The sequence below is a fragment of the Vombatus ursinus genome, unplaced genomic scaffold (genome assembly GCF_900497805.2).
Source record: "Vombatus ursinus unplaced genomic scaffold, bare-nosed wombat genome assembly UNPS02014822.1, whole genome shotgun sequence".
NCBI classification, from domain to species: domain Eukaryota; kingdom Metazoa; phylum Chordata; class Mammalia; order Diprotodontia; family Vombatidae; genus Vombatus; species Vombatus ursinus.
Genome location: NW_020954600.1, coordinates 1135357 through 1157056, shown reverse-complemented (window position 1 = coordinate 1157056; position 21700 = coordinate 1135357). Strand labels below are relative to the sequence as shown.

At 48.7% G+C, this 21700-nt stretch overlaps 1 protein-coding gene across 4 annotated transcripts in view; it reads right to left on the bottom strand.

The window, feature by feature from the left end:
• LRP4 (LDL receptor related protein 4) overlaps positions 1-21700 on the bottom strand; it is a 64051-nt gene that overhangs the window by 24536 nt on the left and 17815 nt on the right. For 2 of the 4 annotated variants that reach the window (XM_027837796.1, XM_027837798.1), the window contains exons 2-21: positions 20052-20198; positions 15502-15618; positions 15133-15246; positions 14137-14253; positions 12710-12838; positions 12079-12198; positions 11715-11840; positions 10842-10967; positions 10126-10260; positions 9818-9943; positions 8395-8625; positions 8018-8174; positions 6475-6692; positions 5426-5602; positions 5063-5188; positions 3004-3212; positions 2763-2844; positions 1497-1602; positions 650-851; positions 127-316 (exon numbers count right to left, since the gene is read on the bottom strand). In XM_027837796.1, the coding sequence (XP_027693597.1) occupies positions 127-316; positions 650-851; positions 1497-1602; positions 2763-2844; positions 3004-3212; positions 5063-5188; positions 5426-5602; positions 6475-6692; positions 8018-8174; positions 8395-8625; positions 9818-9943; positions 10126-10260; positions 10842-10967; positions 11715-11840; positions 12079-12198; positions 12710-12838; positions 14137-14253; positions 15133-15246; positions 15502-15618; positions 20052-20198 (2955 nt within the window). The remainder of the gene's footprint in view (positions 1-126; positions 317-649; positions 852-1496; positions 1603-2762; positions 2845-3003; positions 3213-5062; positions 5189-5425; positions 5603-6474; positions 6693-8017; positions 8175-8394; positions 8626-9817; positions 9944-10125; positions 10261-10841; positions 10968-11714; positions 11841-12078; positions 12199-12709; positions 12839-14136; positions 14254-15132; positions 15247-15501; positions 15619-20051; positions 20199-21700) is intronic. The other 2 variants (XM_027837797.1, XM_027837799.1) reach the window with 1 other exon arrangement.

Below are 21700 nucleotides of genomic sequence, written 5' to 3'. Positions count from 1 at the left end.
CATCCATCCATCCATCCATCCATCCATCCATCCATCCATCCATCCATCCATCCATCCATCTATCTACTTACTAGCAGCGTAGGAAGGTTAAGGAAGCAGGATGCATTGGCCCAAAAGGCTGCTCACCTGGCGGCCTTAGTCGGTGGAAAACATGGATGTCCATGAGGTTCTCCAGGTTCTCCTGCAGTGTTTCACGGTCCAGCCCAGTCAACCGGTCTGCGCTCTGGATGCTCTTGGTCTGCCAGTCAGTCCAGTAGATGCGCTCTCCATAGAGGGTCAGCCCAAAGGGGTGTGGAAGGTGGGTTCCTATCAGCACCTGCCAACCCCCCAGCACTTCTCAACACTTTCATACATGAAAAAGGTGGGCCTCTTATTTACTCTCCCCAGTCCACAGCATGGTCCATTCCCCTGGTCACTCTCTTCACCAAATAATACTACCCACCAACCCAGGGAGGAGGTCACAGCTACAAAGCAGGCTGTACTACACAGACCTCTCCTCCCACCTCTGTCTAAAAGACAACTCAATTCAATTTGCATTTATTAAGCATTTACTGTGTGCCAGGCTGGGGATACGAAGACAAAATCCAAAGCCATCCCTGCCCTCAAAGAATTTCCATTCCCCGGGCTTCTTTGGGTATACCCCCCTCACCTTTCTCTTGCTCCCATCCAGCCCAGCAAACTCTATGGTCTTCATGCCCGCATCAGCCCAGTAGAGACGCTGGGACCCATAGTCGATGGCCAGTCCATTGGGCCAGGTCAGATTGGAAGAGATGATGACTTGGCGGCCTGAGGCATCCATGCCAGCTCTCTCGATCTTGGGGCTTGCACCCCAATCAGTCCAATACATGAACCTAGGTGTGGGCCGAGAAAGTTGGTTTGCTTTTTGTCCCTGTTCTTGCCTAAGGCATTTAATTCTCAGCAAGAAGGCAAACTGCCCAGTTTATCTACTTTTTTCTGCTTGCCTCAGTCTCCTTTCTGGGCTTTTCTCACAGTATGAGAGAGTAGAGTGAGTACTGGAGTTGGAGATAGAGGACCTAGGTTCGAATCCTGGCTCACTTACTTACTACCTATATAATCAATGGGAAGTCAATTCATTTCTCTGGGACTCGTCCTAAAAATAAGGGGGCTGGATTAGATGATCTCTAAGTTCTAAATATGATGATGACAATAATTATAATAGCTAACATTAATGTAGCACTTTAAAGTTTGCAAAGAAATTCAGTATTTTATCATTTTATCCTCGTAACAATCCTCCAAGGTAGGTGCTATTATCACTCCCATTTTACAGATAAGGAAACTGAAGTTGAGAAAGGTTAAGTGATTTACCCAAGATCACAAAGCTAAGTAAGTGTCTGGGGCAGGATATGAACTCATGATCATACTATATGATGATTCTAGGTCCTTCTGAATTCAGATGATAATGGGGGATGGGGGAAAGGGGAGAAGAGAGAAGGCCAAATTATATTCTGAGAACAGCTTGAAGGGGAGATACTTACCCGCCCCTGGGTTCTACCACAATGTCTCGAGGACGATCCAGATTTTCCCAGATTAGTACTGTCCTCATGGTACCATCTGTGTTGGCCACTTCGATTCGGTCTGTGCCTGCCAAGATGGGAGAAACAAAAACATCAGGCCTCTAGAGCCCATGGAGAGATGGAGAAAAAAGCTATTGGTCACATACAGTGCTATGCAAAGCCTCTCTAGCCCAACCTTCTTGTACGAAGTTGGCACCGATAGTGTTCTCATATGCCAAGATCTGAGGCAGCCAATCACACATATGAGCGTGATGCATGGCCAATAGAAATTCCCACCCATGCAGACCAGTAACTGGAGGGAGGAAAGAGGGACCAGTAGCTGCCTCTCTGACCTGCCCCCCAAATATCCACTTGGGTCATTCATAGAGGAGAAACAATAGTGATCTGGTTGGGAAATGCCCAGATTCAAGTTGGGAGCTTCTTCTACCCGTCCCAAACCATTCATTCATTTAATAAATATTTATTAAGTGTTGATTATGTAATGATAGACCCTATCATCAAGGAATTTGCATTTTCCTTGGGGGAAATAACATGGACACAGATAAGAAAATATAAAATATAGACAGTCAATATAAAGTAATTTCTTGGGGGAGAAGCTTCTAGTAACTGGCATTGTGTAAGATGTGGTCCATGAGGTGAGCCTCAAAGGAAGCTAGGGATTTTTCTAGGTAGAAATGAGAAGGGAGGGTATTCCAGGCAAGGGGTCAGCCCGTGCAAAGACATGGAAATGAGAAGTGGATGGGCAATAGCAAATAGGCCTAAGAGACTGGAACATAAATGCATAAAAGGGACTCATGTAATCATCCTGGAAAATGAGGCTGAAGTTGTATCATGAGGGGCTTTACATACATTTTATCCTAGAGCAGAGATTCTTAACTAGAGGCCTGAGGATTCCCAAAGGGTCAATGGATAGATTTCATGGGGTCTATGAACTTGGATGGGAAAAAATACATCTTATTTCAATATAATTTGTGCCTTTGTAATCCTACCTTTTATGCATTTAAAAATATAATTCTGAGAAGGGCTACATAGGTTTCACTAGACTGTTAAAGGCGTCCATGACACAAAAAATTTTAAGATCCTCTTTCTGAGAGGCACTGGGCCCCTTCTACTTGAATCCAAGGCTTACAATTAGGCTTGGATGCACTTGGGGAAAGAAATCTCAAGATAAAAAATTCTCCCGAGCTCCTCATAGACCAGATAGCACAGCTACACTGCTACACATACCTGCATCGGTCCAGTACAGTTTATTGGTGACCCAATCAATGGCCAGGCCAGCAGGACTCTCCAAACTTGTGTCTACCACCACCTGGGGAAGAAGCGGAGCAGCGTCACCAGCTATGCTGATCCCCCAATCCTGGACCCAGCCCCATTCTTCCTCGCCAGTCCGAAGAGCTAAAACCACCAGGAGGTTCTATTTGAGGCGGACGGTCTCCCCGGGGGGTCGACTGCCCAGATGGGACCATACCTCTTGCCCTGTTCCATCCCACTTGGCCCGGCTGATGGTGTCGGTGCTGACATCGGTCCAGTACACATAGTCGTCGCGGGAGTCCCAGTCAAGAGCCACGGCGCTTCGCACGTCAGCCAGTGGGATGACATCGTCGGACAGGTCCTCCGTGTCGAAGCTGATCCGACGGATGTCCATCCTTCGGGCAAAAAGCAGGAACTTGTCAAGACCTGATCAAAGGCCGAAAGGGGGGGTCTTCTTTTAATCCTCTAAATCCAACAACACAGTGACAGACACAGACAATCACCTGCGTGACATCTGGCTTAATCACACCACCTGCCTGGGGCTGCGTGACCTCCCGGAGCTGTTCCCTTCTGTCCCATCTGCTCCCATGTGCTCTAAACCTTAATCCCACTTTGGGCACAGGGCAGCCTGAGTAGTCAGATAAAACTTTGGGATCAAATGGAGAGAATAATGATAATAACACAATAATAATAATAATAATAATGGACATTTAGGACTTGAAGGTTCGTATAGGACTGATTCTGAGAAGGGACTTCATAGGCCTCATCAGACTGCTGCCAGAGGGCTCCAGGACACAAAACAGGTAAAGAATTCCTGCTTTAGGGAGAGTTCCCCAGAATGGGTCCCACTATCACCAGTGATTTAGACGGAATACCAGTGCCCTGCGAAAGGGCCCTGGGCCCGTGTAGAGTCTCATAATCTAACGCAAGCCATGTCTGGGGTACACAGGAGTGACGCTACCCAAGACATTAGATACAGCATAGCAAGTCTTGGTAATAACTTTGCCTAGACTCTCCCCTCCCGAAAAGCAACCAAGCGATCAAGAGATACTTATTAAGCACCTACTACGTGCCAAGCATCGTGCTGAGCTCTGAGAATACAAGAAGGGGCCAAAGACCAACCCTGACCTCAAGCAGCTTACAATCTAAAAAAAGCAGGTGCTCAGGGGGAGACCTTGATCTTTGGCCCAGGATACAGGAAGTCATTCATTCATTCATTCATTCATTCATTCATTCATTCATACATTCACTTGACACACAGGGACTAAGGGTCTACCATGGCTTAGCATCGGTACTAGGTCCAATATCAGCTACTTGGTTCCTGGATTGAAAGAGACGCCCTGATCCTTGAACCTTCAGCAGCCCTTTGGATGCTGGGAATACTCTTATGTATCAGTCGATAAACACCCAAGTTTAGGGGAGCTCGCCATAGGGGGATAGAGTGGGTGGGAAGCTTCTCTCCTGCCTTCTAGGAGGGAATGACGCTGTGTATTTGCTGCCCTTGAGCAGACTTGCAGAAAGGGCCACCAGAGGATTCATCCTACTCGCTGGTGGAATGATAGGCCAGTTCAGCTGGCTTCCGCCTCAACCTTGACAGAGCACTTTGAAGTTTATGTACTTTTATGTACATCGCCTCACTCGGTACGACCATAGATTTTGGGCTGGATGAGACCTTAGAGACCACTGAGTCAAGACCAATTCTTCCATTTTACCACTAGGGAACTGAGGTGCACAGCTCGTAACCATGTGAGGCAGCATTTGAACCCAAGTCTTCCTGATTCCAATTCTAGCGCCCTATGGCCTCTGCCTCCAATCAGTGCTCTCTACCATGCCTCTTCTTCACAACAACCCCAAGAGTTAGGCACTACAGCTGCGACGATGCCCATTTTACAGATGAGCAAATGCAGACTCAACAAGGTTAAGTGACTTGTCCAAGGCCCCACAACTAATAAGTTACAGAGGTGTTTGCTTGTCTCTCCTGCTAGATTGTAAGCTCCTTGAGGGCAAGGACTGCCCTTTGCCTCTTTTTTTTTGTATCCCCATCGCTTAGCACAGTGCTTGGCACACAGTAGGCATTCAAACCCAGGTGTTGCCTGACTCCAAGACCCAGCCCTCCTTCACACCATGACCCCAAAGCTGCAGCTGCTAGGACCCTTTAAAATCATTTCATTCCACATCCCTGGCAATAGGCCTGTTCTTGGAATGTCCTGCAGGTAAGTCCTCTTTCAAGGTTGCCCCCAGAATCCCCGCGGGGTGCCCCCTCCCCAAACACTTACTCTGGGCACAGGTGTGGCTGCTGGTCTTTCGGAAGCCAGTGGGGCAGGCACAGGTGTAATTCTGGCCGCTGGGCAGGCACAAGTGGGTACAGCCTCCATTGTTGTTCCCACAGCGGTTTCTCCCTGCTCAAATACCCCAGGGTAAGAGGACCCCCATAAGACCAGAGGCTGGAGAGCCCAAGGCGGGGACGAGAGCTCAGAGATGTGCTACCTGCAGTCGCCAGCAGAGGGGGCAGTTGCCTTGTGCCTGTCCCAACCTTGGGTTTCGCCCAGCCAGGGCAAGGACAAGGGGAGGGAGGGGCCCTGGGAGGACTTGGGAGGCACGGAGGGGCAGGCTGGGCTGGCTGCCCAGAGGGTGGCTACCTGCTGGCTGTCGCTGGGGGTGCAGGGTGTGGATGTCCATGGGGAAGTGCAGCTTATTACGGATGACCTCCTGGTTCTTTCCGGTGAACTTATTGGCACTATTGATGCTCTTGGTGTGCCAGTCCGTCCAGTAGAGGCTATCCTCAAACACCGTGATGGCAAAGGGGTGCGGGAGGCCTGTAAAAAGGCCCAGAATGCCCTCAGTCCAGAGCCCCGGCAGGCCGATGGTCCCGGACCCAACGCCAGCTAATTCTAGCTCAATCTCTCAGCCAAAAGAATGCGGGGCATCTGCTCCCTACTGAAGTTCCCAGCACCCCGCGGGAATAGACAAATGGGCTCATGCGATCTGGAGCTGAAAGGCATGTTAGGATTATTGAGTCCAACCCTTATTCTACAGGAGAGGAAACACGGCATAATTGCTAGAGGGCTTCTCAACGGCAAAGACTGGTTTTGCCTTTTTACGTATCTACGTGCCTGTTCCAGTGCCTGGTATCTGGTGCATGATAAGCACCAGTGGTGTGCTTGTTGGCGAATATTTAACAACCAGCTCTCAGAAGTAAAATAAACAAATAAATCATATGTGCACACACACACACACGAACACACTTTTAACTTCAATCTTCATTGTTAACATTTTTCTCCATCGTTTTCTTGTCTAGACAATTAACAAAACAATAAGTCAAAACCTCATTTATAGTGTTTGATGATGTCAGAGGTGTAAAATGCTCAAGGTGAAAATTTAACAATCAGCTCCAATATGAACTGGCTTGAGCACACCCCTGGTAAGCACTTAATAAATGCTGTTGATTGACTGACTGACTTGGACTCAGGAAGTCCTGGATTCAAATTTTGACTAGGATACTTACTGTGTGGCCTTGGGCAAGTCACTGTAACTTCTCCAGGCCTTAATTTCCCCACCTATAAAATGAGGGGTGGACTCCACGATCTCCAAAGTCCCTTCTAGCTCCGATTCCATGGCAGTATGAAACTGGGGCCCAGGGAGGTAGAACAGGGAAAGAGAGTGCCAGGAGGTAGGTAGGAAGCCTCACCCTGGCTAATGACAGCTTTGCGGTTACTTCCATCAAGGTCAGCTCGTTCAATGACATGGTGCTTGGCATCCACCCAGTACATTCGGTGTCCGGCGTAGTCAATGGTGAGCCCGTTTGGCCAAAAAAGGTGAGTATCAGCAATGATGCGTCGCCCTGAACCATCCATGCTGGACGCCTCAATGCGAGGGGTATTGCCCCAGTCTGTCCAATAAATGGTACTAGGAAGGGAAGAAAGGCAGCTGAGATGTAGTTTGGGTGTGCGCCCACGAGCCAGGAGAAGTGGATGGAATCGTGAATAGAGTTAGTATTTATTCAAATAACATCTTGTTCAATGTCCATGAGATATTTGCCATTATTCTAAGATTATTGGTAGTAATGGCAGAATGGATGCCAACATGGTGTAGGGTCTTGAATTCTGGAAGATATGGATTCCAGTCCTGCCTCTTACATATACTGGCTGTATGGAGAAATCCGGGCAAGGCACTTCATTTCTCAGCAGCTCTCTGAGACTATGATTTGCACAAAAAGTGCCAACCTGCACTAGTAGAGGGAGTGTCCTCATCTGGGAGTTTCTTATACCAGTGAAAAGGTAAGTCCAATTTTTATTCCCTCCTGGTGGTTACAACAGTAACAATTACATTTCCATTATGCTATAAGGTTTGCCAAGTGCTTTGATCTCATCTGTCACTTATAGTGTGATGCAGGACAGAGGTTTCAAACTCAGACAGAAGTAAGGGCCACTAAACTGTACATAAGGGTCCCTGCAGGTCATCTATTGACCTAGAAAGCCACAAATTAACATTATCTACGGTTTACTGTATTTTTATTTAGTTAAATATTTCTTAATTACATTTTTAATCTGTTTCAGACTGTACTTGGGGATGTTGTGGGCTGCGAATGGTGTATCTGACAGCTCTGGTGTAGAGTATAGCGCATAAGACTTCAGGAAGAGTCAGGAAGACCTGGGTTTGAATCCCACCTCAGAAATTTGCTAGACGTGTGAATTTGCACAAGTAACTTAACCTCTCTAGGCCTCCGTTTCCCCATCTGTAAAATGATGGGATTGGATCTGATGACCTTCAAGGTCCTTTCCAGTTCCAAACCTATCATTTTATTATTATAACCCTGTGATATCACAGGTGCTATTATACCCCTTTTACGATGAGGAAACATTTAGCCAAGAAGAGATCAGTGACTTGCCCAAAGTCACTAAGGTGGAATCCTCTCGACTCTAAGCCCAGCCTTTTCAGCCCCGCACCAAGAAGGCTCATGACTGCGGGTTCCTTTAGGCAAGTCCCCTCCCCCATGGAGTACGGCACAAAAAGTCACTGTTTCAGGATTTCCTTTCCCCAGGCTTCCTCTTTGCCAGGCTGGAAGGGGAGCAGTAGCTCGTGAGCCAGTTTGTTGGCTCACAAACCTACTTCGGCCCTCAGGCCCATTACGTGGGAATCCCTCACCCAGGAAGATGGGGCCCAATGCCTCTGTTCTGCACGGAGTGGCTAGCGGGTGGGGGGTTGACATACGCCCTGAGGCTCTCACTCACCCCTCCATGGGGTGCAGGGCAATGGCCCGGGGCTTCTCCAGGTTCTGCCACAGCAACACCTTCCGATGGGCACCGTCCAAGTTGGCTACCTCAATCCTAGAGGTGCCTGAGTCCGTCCAGTACAGCTTGTCATGGAGCCAGTCGACAGCCAGCCCCCCTGACCAGGCACAGAGAGGGAGGGAGTGCTTGAGCGCCAGGGAATCCAGTCTATGTTCCCATCCCTTTCCCGTGTTGGCTGGTCGAGTAACCCACAAGTTCTAGGTGGAATCTTAGCTTCCTGGTCCACAGCACACCTTTCTCACTTCAGGTAACCATGCTGCACTATTCTTCTCCCTTCTGGCGACTTCCCACTCACCCTGGGATTCAACTCTTCTTACCTGGGCTCTCCAGGCCTGTAGACACCACCTCCTCCACATTGCTCCCATTGAGGTTGGCTCGCAGGATGCGATCCAGGGTGACATCTGACCAGAAGACGAGCTCCCGCCGGTGGTGGAAGTCAAGCGCGATGGCGTTCTCCAAGTTGTTGAGTAACAGCGTGTACTCGGAGCGGTGCGGCAGCACCTGCCGGATGTCGATCCGATTGGCGAAGAGCAGCACGGGCTCTGGCCCTGGGACACAGCAGAGAGACGGGGCCTAAGCCCAGGCTCCAGGCCTGTCCCTTGGCTCACAAGCCCACTGATGCCTTCCAGGCCCATTAGATGGGAACCCCTTACCCAAGAGCTTCTGCTTGAAACCTCAAGGTAGGAGGAGAGGCAGCGGTAGAAGAAGAAGCCTTCAGCTACAGCTATACCCTAGAAACATCTCTCTCAGATCCTAGGGTGCTGCGACTTATCCCTCTCACTGAAAGAACAGCTGCTCCACATTTCAGTTAATCTCTGTAAAGGACTGATTACCTTAACGATATCTGGAGTCTGAGGACCTGGGTTCAGATCCTACCTCAGATGCCTACTTATCTGTATGGCTTTGGGCAAGTCATTTAACTTGCTAGGGCCTCACCTTCCTCACCTGCTCTCTTACTCTTCACTAAGATGGCCATCACCCTAGTTCAGGTCTGAACTATTGTGGTCTCCCAGCCTAGAGTCTCTCTCGCCTTTCCAATCCATTCTCCACACAGCTGCCAAAACAATTTTCTCTAAATACAGATCTGAGCCTGTCACTCTCCTGCTCAAAAAGCTAAAGTGGCTCCCTATTACTGCTTAGATACATGTTTTACAAACCTCAAAGTGCTATTATTATTGCTGTTAACTATTATTAGATACTTAGAGTTCCTGCCCCCAGTCTGGCTCCAGTCTTTCTTCAGGGACTTAGATTTCATTATTCCCCCTCTCACACTCTAGTGTCCAAGCCACCTGGACAGCAGCTCCTCACCATACAGAGCATTTCTCTTCCGCTTCTTACCTCCATGCTTTTGCCCCCACTATCTGTCCCTCATTCCTGGAATGTGCTTTCTTTTCATTTGTGCTTTCTTCAAGGCTTGGCTCAGGTAGAAGGAGGAGTTAAGCCTCTCTCACCACACTGAAATTACTTGGAATTTACTTTGTGTTGACTTCTTTGTGTACATATTGTATCCTCCCAACAGAACATAAGCTCCCTGAGGTCAGGGACAGTTTCATTTTTGTCTCTGCACCCCCAGTGCACAGCATAGTGTCTGGCATACGGTAGGGACTTAACAAACGCTTGCTGCACTGAACGACGGTAGAGGTGGTTAGATCAGCCGGCAGGGCCCAGAGGGTAAGTGGTGCCGCCTCAGGAAGATGTAACGCTCCCATGCCCACAGGGTCCATCCCCAGCTCCCCTTACCGAGGGCCTTGCAGCTTCGCCGGTCAGGTCGAAGTTCATAGCCAGCCTCACACCAACACTGGAATGCGCCATCACTGTTAGTACATCCCTGGCTGCAATAGCCCTCCTCCGCACACTCATTCACATCTATAGGGAAAAGGGCATGGATCACAGAACTCTCACTCTGTCCAACTTCCACCCCAATTCACTGGTTGCCCAGATGTTCACTTGCCTAGACATCTGCTTGCATTCTAAGTAATGGGACCCGGGCCCATCTATCACTCTCAACAACCTACTGAACCTTTACCCTTCCAAGCGTCCCGCCTCACCCTGGCATGAACGCCCATCCTCCATGAGTCTATAGCCGGTGTGACAGGTACACTGCACCGCTCCCCGAACCATCTGGCACTTCTGGGCACAACCACCATTGTTGACGTTGCAGTTCTCCTGACCCGTCCGAGGCCCTGTGCCAGTCAAGTCAGAGATGGGAGCTGAGCCCAACATGCTCCCTAAGGAGAGCCAGCTTGGCACTCCACCAAGACCATGGAGAGCTGCTCCTGCAGCTGGAAAAGTCCTTAGAGAGGGTTCTCTGTTAGCCCTAGGAGCTGTACAGGAACGGAAGCCCTGCTAATTGGGCAGGGTGGGGGGTCACAGGAAGGGGGCTGGGTTTGGAGTTCAAATTCTGACTCATCCACCCGTTTACTGACTGTGTGACCTTGGGCGAGTGAACACCGTACTTAGAAGCAGGAGGTCAGCTCAAACCCTACGTCTGCCTCTTACTACCTGTGGGACTTTGGTCAAGTCACTTCTCCTGGATAGACCTAAGTTTCATCTAGAAAATGAAGCTATTGGAATATATGCTCTCTGAAGATCCTTCCATCTATGATTCTAAATCACTTCCTCTTTCTGGGACTCAGTTTCCTCATCCGTAAGATGAAGGTATTAGAAGATCTGGGTTAGCTATTTCTGTACTCACAGCTCAAAAAACTCCTCCAAAACTTACAATTAAGCAGTGCCCCCCCCGCCCCTGCCAGGAGATACTCACGGCAATTCTGCTGGGGGCTCTCATCGCTGTTGTCTCCACAGTCATTGACACCATTACATAACTTTCTCTGGCCGATACAGCGCCCGTTCTCACATAAGAACTGATCTGAGGCACACTGGGGGCTTCCTGGGGAGAGGGGGACAGCACAGGTCAGGGGAGGAGCTGGGGCAACAGAGGGAACACTTGGCAAGGACGGGAGCCTGACGTTTTCTAAGGCAAGACACAGCTGGCCTGGGATTTGGGTGAGTCGGGTGGTGAGGGTGGCAGGGTGTTCCAGGGCTCCAGAGCAAGGCATAGATCTGGCAAGACTGAATCCCCAGACTTTCCATTAGGTTTTGATAGAGCGAGATGGCAAGGAACTCTTGGCATGAAGGGAAAGGTAGCAATGATATAACCCTAAAAATGGTTTAGAAGGAAATCAACCAGCCATCTAAAGCAGTATGTTCCTGCCCAACCTCTGGCCCCAATCAGACCTATATGTAAATAAAGATGTTAACAGAAAGTGATGCTCATAACACTGGTTTTGTTGGCTTTGGAGTTAGAGGTCCTGGATTCAAATCTCACCACTAACGCTACCTGCATGGCCCTGAGTAAACCACGGAACTTCCTTGGGTCTCAGTTTCCTCATCTGTCAAATGAGGGGATTGGAGAAGAGATGTCCTCGGAGCTCCCTTCCAGCTCTAAAGCCATGATCCTATGGCCTCATAGTCCATACTCCTTGGGGAAAGGGTGGTGGTTCCCACCAGGCCAGGTAAAGCTAAACCATGAATACTCCTGGCCCAAGCTGGGTGGCAAGGGCGCCATCTTTGCCCTGTCTTGCCCATGTTACAGGGTACTTGTTAAGGGGCCAGAGGCAGGGCTGAGGGGCCCGACCTGTGTTTTCGCAGTTCTCTTCATCACTGTTGTCCGAACAGTCATCTTCCCCATCACAACGCCAAGACAAGCGGACACAGCGGCCAGACTTACAGCGGAACTGCTCCGCCGTGCACATGGAAGTAGCTGGAGAAGGTGGGAGGGAAGGTCTAGGTCGGGGGGCAGCTCTGAAACACTTTCCTCCCCTCTCCGGACCTCTCCAACATCCTTAGCCAGCCCCCAATCCAGAGCTCAGCCAAGGTGGCAGCTGGATCCCTCGTCCCTCACCCACCGCCTCCCTGGCCTTCTCCCTGGGGCCTCCTCTCCACCACAAGCCCACTACAAGCCACCCACCCCATCCCGCCAGCGCCATTCTCCCACTCACTGCAATTTCGCTCATCAGACTGGTCATCACAGTCCGCGTCCCCATCGCAGCGCCAGCCGGCATTGATGCAGAGGCCACTGTCACACATGAACTCTCCTGATCGGCAGGGCTGGTGGGAGGCTAGGCAGGGATTGGGCAGGGAGAAGGATGGAAGATTATGGTTACTACCCAGTTCAAAGGGTCATGCGTCTCAAGCTGGGAGGTCCTCGGACGCCATTTCATCGAACCCCCTCATTTTGCAGATGAAGATGAGCCCAAGGAGGCTCAGTGGTTTGCCAGAGGTCACAAAGGGCGTAAACAGCTGTGATGTGTGTCTCTCCAGCCATCCTGTACTCAGAGACCCTTGTGACATACTTCTTCAGAAAGCTAGTCTCCTGGCCCCAGGCCCTTCCTGGGGCCTTGTGCACAGAGCGCAGCAGAAATATTTATGAACAAACAAGGATTGTGAATGAACAAACGAATGAATAAACGAGTAACTGAGTGAATGAATGAATATTAACTCTTACGAAGGCTGCCTAGAATTCAGAGACTCCTCCCCAGGACCGCAGTTCGCCACTCACCACTTTTCATCTAATCATCCTAGAAACTCTCCAACACCCTTGCCTCCCGCCTCCGGCCAAAGGGCACTCACAGCAGTCAGACTCGTCGGACCAGTCCCCACAGTCGTCATCCCCATCACAGTGGTAGATGTCCAGGATGCAGCGGCCATAGGCGCACTGGAATTCCTCCAGGCTGCAGGGAGGTGCAGGAACTGCCGAGGCTAATGGGGTGGACAAGAGGAAACAGTCTCAGGCCTCGGCATTCCAGGTCCTAACTTCATTTAAGGCTCAGCTCAAATGAAGCTCACTTCTTTCAAGAGGCCTTTTCCTGATTCCACCCGCTATTAGGATCCCTCCCCCCAAAAAATCACTCTGTATTTATTTTATATAAATCCTGTTCTATTAACTCATCTGTGAACATGTTTTCCCCTAGTAGAATGTAAGCCCTTTGAGAGCAAAGACTGCCTTCATTTTACATATATGCTCAATGATTGATCCTCTTTCATGTCTTTGTACAAGCTGGCCCTCATGCCTGGAATGCACTCAATCCCTATCTGCTTCTTAGAATCCCAAGGTTTTTTAGTGCTCAACTCACGGGCAAACTCCTGAGGGGAGCCTTTCCTGATCCCCTTAATTGTTAAGGCTCTCTCCATAAATAATTATATGTGTGTGTATGTACGTATGTAAATATACATATACATATTTATATTTATATGTATGTATTTATACCAGACTGGTTGACCCTAGACAAAGCATATACATACACACAGATGGATATAGATAGATAGGTCTATCTATAAATCTATCCATATATAGATCTATAGATACCTTTCTATATCTATAGCTCTCTACACACACACACACACACACACACACACACATCATATATGTTATTCCCCCTCACCCCCACCCCTGTAGAACGTAAGCTCCATGAGGGCAGGGACCATTTTATGATTCACCTTTGTGTACCTTACGCCTATCATGGTGGCTTTCACATAGCAGGAGCTCAATGTAAACGATCATTGGCTTCTTTCAGGGGAAACATATAACGCATGGTGACAGCCCCAACTCAACTATCACAGAGTTCCCTTGGGCAGTGCCCCATAAAGATGCTTCAGTCAGATGGGTAAGAAAAATGACGCCTCCCTACTCACTTAAAGGGATTTGTCCAACTTCTCTCCAGGTCTAGCCACAGCTACTTCAGGGGCAGTGCAGTGAAAGAGTATTGGCCTTGGGAGTCAGGAGACCAGGGTTCAAATCCTACCTCAGACACATGGTAAAATCCCTTAATCTCACAGAGCCTTAGTTTCCTTATTTCTAAAATGGGGATAGTTATTCTTTCAATATCCGCTTCAGGGCTAGCATGAGGAAATTGCTTTCCAAGCTTTAAAGTCCTATGAAAAGGTGAGTTATTATTTGGACTCGCTCAGCCACAGGCCTGGCACTTATGCCCAGGAGGTGGGACCCACTACCTGACCCCTGTCCCTCTGTGGTCACCCTAGGGGCCAAAGGCACTCACGGCAGCTCTCCTCGTCTGAGCCGTCTTTACAGTCTGAGTCACCATCACAGTACCAATGCTCCGCGATGCAGCTGCCGTCACTGCAGCGGAATTCCTTGTCAGAGCACTTGCGCATGTCTGGAGAGAGACCAGGCTGTCCACTCCTGCCCTGGGGAGCCTCCTGAGGGCCCCCCAGCTTTGGTGCCAATCCCCTCCCCCCGACTCCCGGACTTCCTCTCTCTGGGGATTCCTCAGACCCTTTAAATCCTGGAGCCAAACCCAAGCCTATGAACAGGCTCAATCTGACTCTGGTCTTTGGGGCACCTGCATAGCTCAGTCCAGCCTTCCCACCCTTGGTTCCTCTTGTTGTTCAAGTTAGGGTAGCCACGATCTTGTGCATAGTAGGTCCACAAAATGTTTGTTGAATGAAGAAACGAATGGTTTCCAGAACTGCCTGGGTTGTTGAATGCTGTTTTTAGCTCCCCTGCTATTCTCTTTTTCTTTCTCCTAAGTCCCACTGGATTTATTTATTTATCTATTGTAAAATTAAGGTTTTATTCCTGCTTTTTGCATTTTTACATCACAGTCAGTTTCTTTATCTGCCTGCCGTTCTTTCTCCTCACAACCCAGTAAGCCTTCCCTTGTGACAATGAGTAGTTGACGGAGTGACCATGATATGTATATATGATATACAAGATATGTATCAGTCTCTATTCACAAACTCTTCACTTCTCCAAGGGGAAAAAGGGAGGGCATACCTTCCCCTCTAGTGCTTAGCACAGTGCCTAGCACATAGTAGGCACTTAATAAATGTTTATTGATCCTCTTCGGGGTCAAGATGGAACACCATGGGATTTAGAGCTAGAAAGGGCCTAGCCTGTCTCCATTTTATAGATGAGGAAAGTAAGGCCCAGACAAGTTATGTGACTCGTCCAAGCAGAGCCGGGATTCAAACTCAGGTCCCCTTGACTTCAAATCCAGCCCTCTCCCCATCACACCGTGATGCCTCCCACTTACCACACTGCTCATCACTGTTGTCCCCACAATCATTGTCTCCATCGCAATGCCACAGGCTTCGAATGCAGTAGCCATTCTGACAGGGGAATTCATCCTCCTCACACTCTCGAGGGGCTGTGAACACAAGACACAGAGAGGTCAGAACTGGGGGGCCCCAGGCGCTTGGGGCCCACTCAGCCAGCCCTCAGGTGTCACCTGGCGTTTCCCTGGGGGATGCTCCCTGGCTGGGGGCCCAGAGACAGACGGAACACTCCACACCAGGGAGGCAGTGGTAATACCTCTGGTGTGCAGAGCCCCATGGAATCCTCCCCCAGCCTCGCCCAGAGCCCGGGCTCGGCCTGCCCAGACCCCACCCCGGTTGGCACTTACGACAGTCCTGTTCATCTGAGTCATCCTCACAGTCGTTGTCGCCATCACACACCCAGGAGCGTCGAATGCATTTGCCATTGTCACAGTGAAAATCCAGAGGGGAGCAGGTGGGAAGCACTGAGCCCCAGGGGGAAAGAAAGGCCATGTGAAACTAGCAACCTTGCTCAGGCCCAACCCTCTCCCTCACATCCCATGTTCCAGAGTCTAACATCAGAGAGAGAGGGCACAATCTGGAGCCGGGAGAACCTGGGTTTGAACCTAATCAGTAACATTTACTAGCTGTGTGACCCAAGGCTATGCAGGTTCCTCATCTGTATAATGGGCATAAAAATACTTGTAATAGGAGGTAATATGTCTTAGTGAATAGAGACCACACCTTGGAGTCAGGAAGATCTGAGTTCAAGTCTTACGCTGACACGTACTGACTGACCCACCCTGGACAAATCATTCAACCTCTCAATGCTCCCAGGCAATCTCTGAGACTAGAAATTTAAGAGGAGTTGTTAATCAGCAGAGGTGGAGGGAATTTTTATACTGGGAGATCCCTTCATTGTCGGTATCTCCGGGCAAGCCTCGACACCTTCCCCCCCCCCCCACAAATACAAGAAACAACTAGCCCAAAGGTTTGTTGTGAGGATATCATTTTGCAAATGTTAAAGTATTATCTGAGAGGTAAAGTGACAGAGTGGGTAGAAGGCCAGGCTTGGAATTAGGAAGACCTGGGTTCAAATCCCCCTCTGCCACATATTGGCTCTGAGACCACAGGCGAGTAACTTGACCTCTCCGTGACCCAGGCCAAATACGACTGGAAGCGGCCAAATTACATCAGCGGAGCTTTCTTCACCAACAATTCCCTACATCAGTGAAGTTAGCCCCCCCCCCAAACACTGTCACAGAAGGGTAAATTATTATGAGAGGGTAAGATATAACGTGCTAGAATGGAGTAAGTCCGAGTTTTTCAGTCAGAAGACCTGGGCTCCAATCCCATCTCTAATACATATATAACTTTGGGAAAATCATTTAACTATCCTGGACCTCAGTTTCCTCATCTGCAAAATGTAGGGGTTGGGCTATCTGACTTCTGAGGCCCTTCCAACTCGAGCTCTCTGATCCTTAGAAGGCTAGCACTGGGCAATTAAAACCTTATAGAAATTAAGAGGGAACAAAAGAAAGGGAAAAAAAAAGAAATGTCTTTTTTTTTTTTCAGCTTTCCTCTTGGCAAATACATGTTGCTAATATGTAATGAGTACCTTGTCTGGGCTAGTTAGCTCAACTGGATAGAATGGGTGTTAATGAGGCCGAGGTTGTAGGTTCAATTCCTATCAGGGCCAATTAACTTCAGATGGATACCTCTGCTCAAGGTCACAAATGGTACTCACTCCCCATCCCCTCTGATAATTCCTGCTTCTGGTCACAAACAAGAATGAGCTGCAGAGGCCGTGGGCTGGCCTGGGGAACGCACCCAAAGCACCAAAGGTGAGTTAGGAACGTCACCCCTGGATACACAGAATAAGGTGGGTCAGTCTACTGGGTGCATGTACCAACTGGGAGGTCAGGGACGTTTACAGAATGCGTAAACCTCTCAAGCAGCTGGTTGTCTGCCAATTTAGAGAAGAAATAAATATCTTTATGTATAATGATAATAATAATAATAACAGCCAACATGTACAGAACACAAGAGGATGTGTTAACGCTTTTGATCTTTACAGCAACCTTGTGAGGAGGTGCTGTTAATATCTCCATTTTATAGATGAGGAAACTGAGGCACAAAAGGATCAAGTGACTTCCACAGGGCCACACATCTGAAGTAGGATTTAATCTCAGGCCTTGCCAATTCCAGGTCTATCACCATCCACTGAATTAACTAGCTGCCTCTGCATACATACACGTAAAGTATCGTGGCATTGTCTATAGGTAACGGGTCTTGGAGTCAGGAAGACCTGGGTTCCAATCCTGCCTCTGATACTTTCCAGGTAGCCGCTCTCTCTTCTGTGCTTACAGATACTGTTTTAGAGTAGACTCTAGAATTTTGCCAAGAACTGGCATTGAGCTTACTAGTCAGTCATTTGCAGATTCAACCTGTTTTCCTCTTTCTGAAACCAGTTACCAACAATGATTCTAATATGGCAGAAGACTAGGGATGCGATGTCAGGCTAGAGCAGCAGCAGGACGACTGAGGGAGAAAATCTAGGCAAATCTAGGCAAATCACCCTTTCCGGCTCTAAATCGTTTCAAGCAGCAAGCTGATCCATTAGCATATCAGCCAACCTGGGCTCAGGGTGTCTCCTAACATGTCGGCTCTCTATGTCCCAGATCGACGTTCCTTCGCCGAGGACACAGTCCAGGGATGACTGAAGTGGCTTCCTTTCTCCAGGTCTGCTGCTTTCTACCTGTGGTATCCTGGGGCCTCTCTGGGGCTCAGTTTCTATAAAATTAGGCTCTGAATCTATAATCACATGACCCCATGGCCCTGGGCAAAATCACTTAAACATTTCCTTGCCTCAAGCAACTCTTGAAGACTCATCTACTCCAACAGATGGCCCCACCAGGGCAGTTCCCCATCTTACACTGACATACAAATAGAATGTATTCGTTCATAGGTTCTGATTAGGGAGAATTTAAGGGGATCATCTCCTCCAACTCATTTTACAGATGAGGAAAGGGAGACCCGATCACACTGTTAGCAAGAGGCACAACCATAAACTGAACCTCCATAGGACCACAAATGGAGAAGGAAAGGAGCTCAGACACTCTGATCGATGCAATAACCAACCATAATTCCCGAGTTCAACACCAAGGCATGTTAGAGAGATGATGAGAACCAATGTGCACAGTGAGATGCACATTTTTGGATGGCCCTTGTGGGAATTTGTTTTGCTTAACTGTGCATACACGTTTCAATAGGGATGGCTGGGAGGAAGAAAAAATTGATGTTTGTTAATTAACAAAAAGTAAATTAAAAGTTACATTTTTAAAAAGAAAGGGACTCAGAAGCCATCCAGTTCATCATTTTAAGAATGAGGAAACTGAGGCCCAGAGAGGCTAAGTAACTTGTCCAAAGTCACATAGCTACAGACGTAGCAAAGGAAGATTTGAACCCAGGTCCACTGAGTCCAAATCCAGGTCCCTTTCCATTGAATCACATTCCTATGAATAAAGAAGTGATGTAAAAGATATGATCAAGGATTCAGATGACTGGAAAACTAGGTGGGCTGAGCATGGAGAAGAACAAGGGATGCACAGGTTGGTGACATGTTGGATAGACCCAAGTTCAAATCTAGCCCGAGATATTTACTGTCCTGGACAGGTCACTTACCCTGTCTGCCTCAGTTTCCTCATCTGTAAAATTGGAATAAGAATAGTACCAACCTCCCAGGGTTGTTGTGAGAATCAAATGATATAATATTTGTAAAGTGCTTGGCACATAGCAAGAGCCTAATAAATGCATTTTCCTTCATTCAAAGCTATTTAAGGAAGCATCTATGTTACACACACAAAAAAAGTCTTCTTTATATTTTGTTTTAATATTATTTATTACATATTATTTATTATATATTACATTTCTACATATTATTAATATGTATTTAATATATATTACATTTATATGTATTATTAATGTATATTTAATATTATTGTTACATGTATGCCTCCACAGTGGAGTAACAGACACAAAAAATGTATTTCATATATATTTAGTATTTAATTATCTATGTATGAGACCCCTGTCCTGGGGAGAATATAAGTGTCCTGAGGGCAGTAACTATTTTGTTTTTGAGAATCTAGAGAAGTACCAGGCACTTTGGGGATATTTAATAAATGCTTGCTGACTTGGACCAAAGTAAATCGTGCTGAGGAGGCCCTAATGGTAGATTGGGTAAGGTCGGTGGTATAACAAACCTCCTGTTCTAAGATTCCAACTCTACAGGTACACTGGGAACAGTCAATTGCCCTGCTGGGAAATCACAGAGGCCAAATGGCCTTCTCTTGGAATATGACATACAGTATCTTAAGACGTCAAAAAGCCCCATCCCAAAGTCAGCTGCTGTCCTGCTTGGCCCTTCCTTAAAGCCTTTCTTCCTCTGGCTCCAGCTTCTCTTTCAGGCCACAAGTGGCCATCTTATTGGTCCAGACACACCACACTCACAGGCTTCCATCTCTGCTTTTGCACAGGCCCCGTCCCCCTGCCTGGAATGTTCTCCCCCGACCACTGCCTCTCAGGATCCCTAGCTTAGCTCAAAGCTTAGCTCAAGTGCCGGCTTCTACATAAAGCCTTTCCAGATTCCTGTTCCACACCCCCAGCAGCAGTTAAGTGTATCACCTCCATCTAAAAACTGCCTTGTAATTTGTTTTGTATTTATTTCGCATGTAATTATACATGCATATCATCTCCCTGATGGAACGTAGGCTCCCTGGGGGCAGGAACTCTTCCCTTTTGTCTTTGTACAGCCAGAGTCTAACACAGTGGCTATGGCTGCTTGATTAATGATCCCCATCATTCTCGTTATGACTTCCTCCCGACCCTGGCCCCCCTCCCTGGAGGAGTTTCTTACTGCAGCCGTCCTCATCACTGTGGTCCCCGCAGTCATTGTCACCATCACATTGCCACTGAGCTGGGATACAGGTACACTCCCCCAAGGCACTCACTGCACATGTGAAGTGGCTTCGGCCACACGCACATTCAGGACTGCTGGCCAGGCCTGGGGAGGGAGAGGAGAAGACAGTGAAGGGTAAAGCAAGAGCTCAAGGCATGAAGCTCCTTCTGACCTCCCAAGTCAGCCTCAGATCTAGCTCTGTGGTTTCTGGGGCAGAGGGAGGGGTGGGAGAGGCCCCCCCTCACCCACAATGACTTAAATCACTAGGAAAGTCCCTGCTGACCTCAGCGTCGGCATTTGTCCAAAGTTACTCCTCTCCGGGGCCTTAGTCAATATGTCTTCAAGCACTCGGAGTAAAAACAGAGCTCGGGAGAGTGAATTGCCTCCTAATTCTTTTATTTAGTAGGTATGGTGTTGCCTTCGTGGGAAGGAGTTAGCAAGTGGAGAGGGGACTTGTGGTTGGCCCTCATTTCTGTCCCTAAAACTTTACTCTTAATATTGGGTTGGAGAACTTGCCTTAATCTGGGAACAAAATCGCCTGAACAGGGGGTGTAGAGGAGGGTGAAAAGTGCTGGAATTTCCTGAAGCACCATGGAAAGGCAACTGGATTAGGAATCATGCCTAGGTTTGGATTCAGGTTTAACCACCCAGGGGATCATGGACATGTTGTTTCAGGGGCCTAGACTAGAGCATCCAGGTCTCTTCTAGTCCAAATCCCATGGGATGAGATGGGCAAAGTGCAGTGGAAAGAACTTGGCTTAAAGGAGATCGCAGGAGAACTCTGGTAACTTCATTTTGGTATAAGCATCAGCTATTGTTACGATAATGAGAATGATTACAGATCCCAGATCTAGAACTTGGAGATTGCCTAGTACAAGCCTCTCACTTTACAGATGAGGAAAGGGAGGCTCAGAAAGGCAGGAAGCCAGGTTTCGAGGGCCTGAGTTTGAATTTGCACTCTGCCATGTACCACCACTGGAAATTTAGGCAAGTTCAGAGAACCTCTAAGGCCTCAGTTTGTTTTTCTGTAAAATGATCCTAGGACTTACATGGCCTCCAAGGTGGCTTACAGCTTTAAATCCATGATTCTATTGGGCACTGTCAGCTCGAAGGAAAGGCTGTATGAGCCTGATCAGGTCCCTCATCCTCCTGGGCCTCAGTTTTCTCCTCCATAAAATGAGAGGGTTGGGTTGGATGCCCTCCCAGCTCTAGGGCCAGGATCCTAAGCGCTGTCGGTGGCCCGAAGGGGCTCCACTCCCTCCTCTGGTGCCAGGATCTCCACCTCCCACCCTGCGGCCCCCCATTCCCCCGCTCAGAACAGGGCACTAAGTGCAAGGGTTCCCACGGCCAGACCCAAAAGGAAGAAGCCTGGAAGTCAGGTACCCGCAGAAGCGAGGGCGGACTGGTGGAGGGGCCCAGAGCCACGTCCAATCCCCAGGCTGGGGGCTGAGGGGGCGGGGGAGGCACTGGGGGAAGAGGCCCCTCCCCCTCCAGCCCCAGCCAGACCCTGCTGGGCCAGGCTATTGAGCCGGGAGCGATGCCCCCGGCCAAGTCCCATGACCAGCTGCAGTGCCCCTTCCCCGGCGTGCCCAGCAGGATGCCCTGCG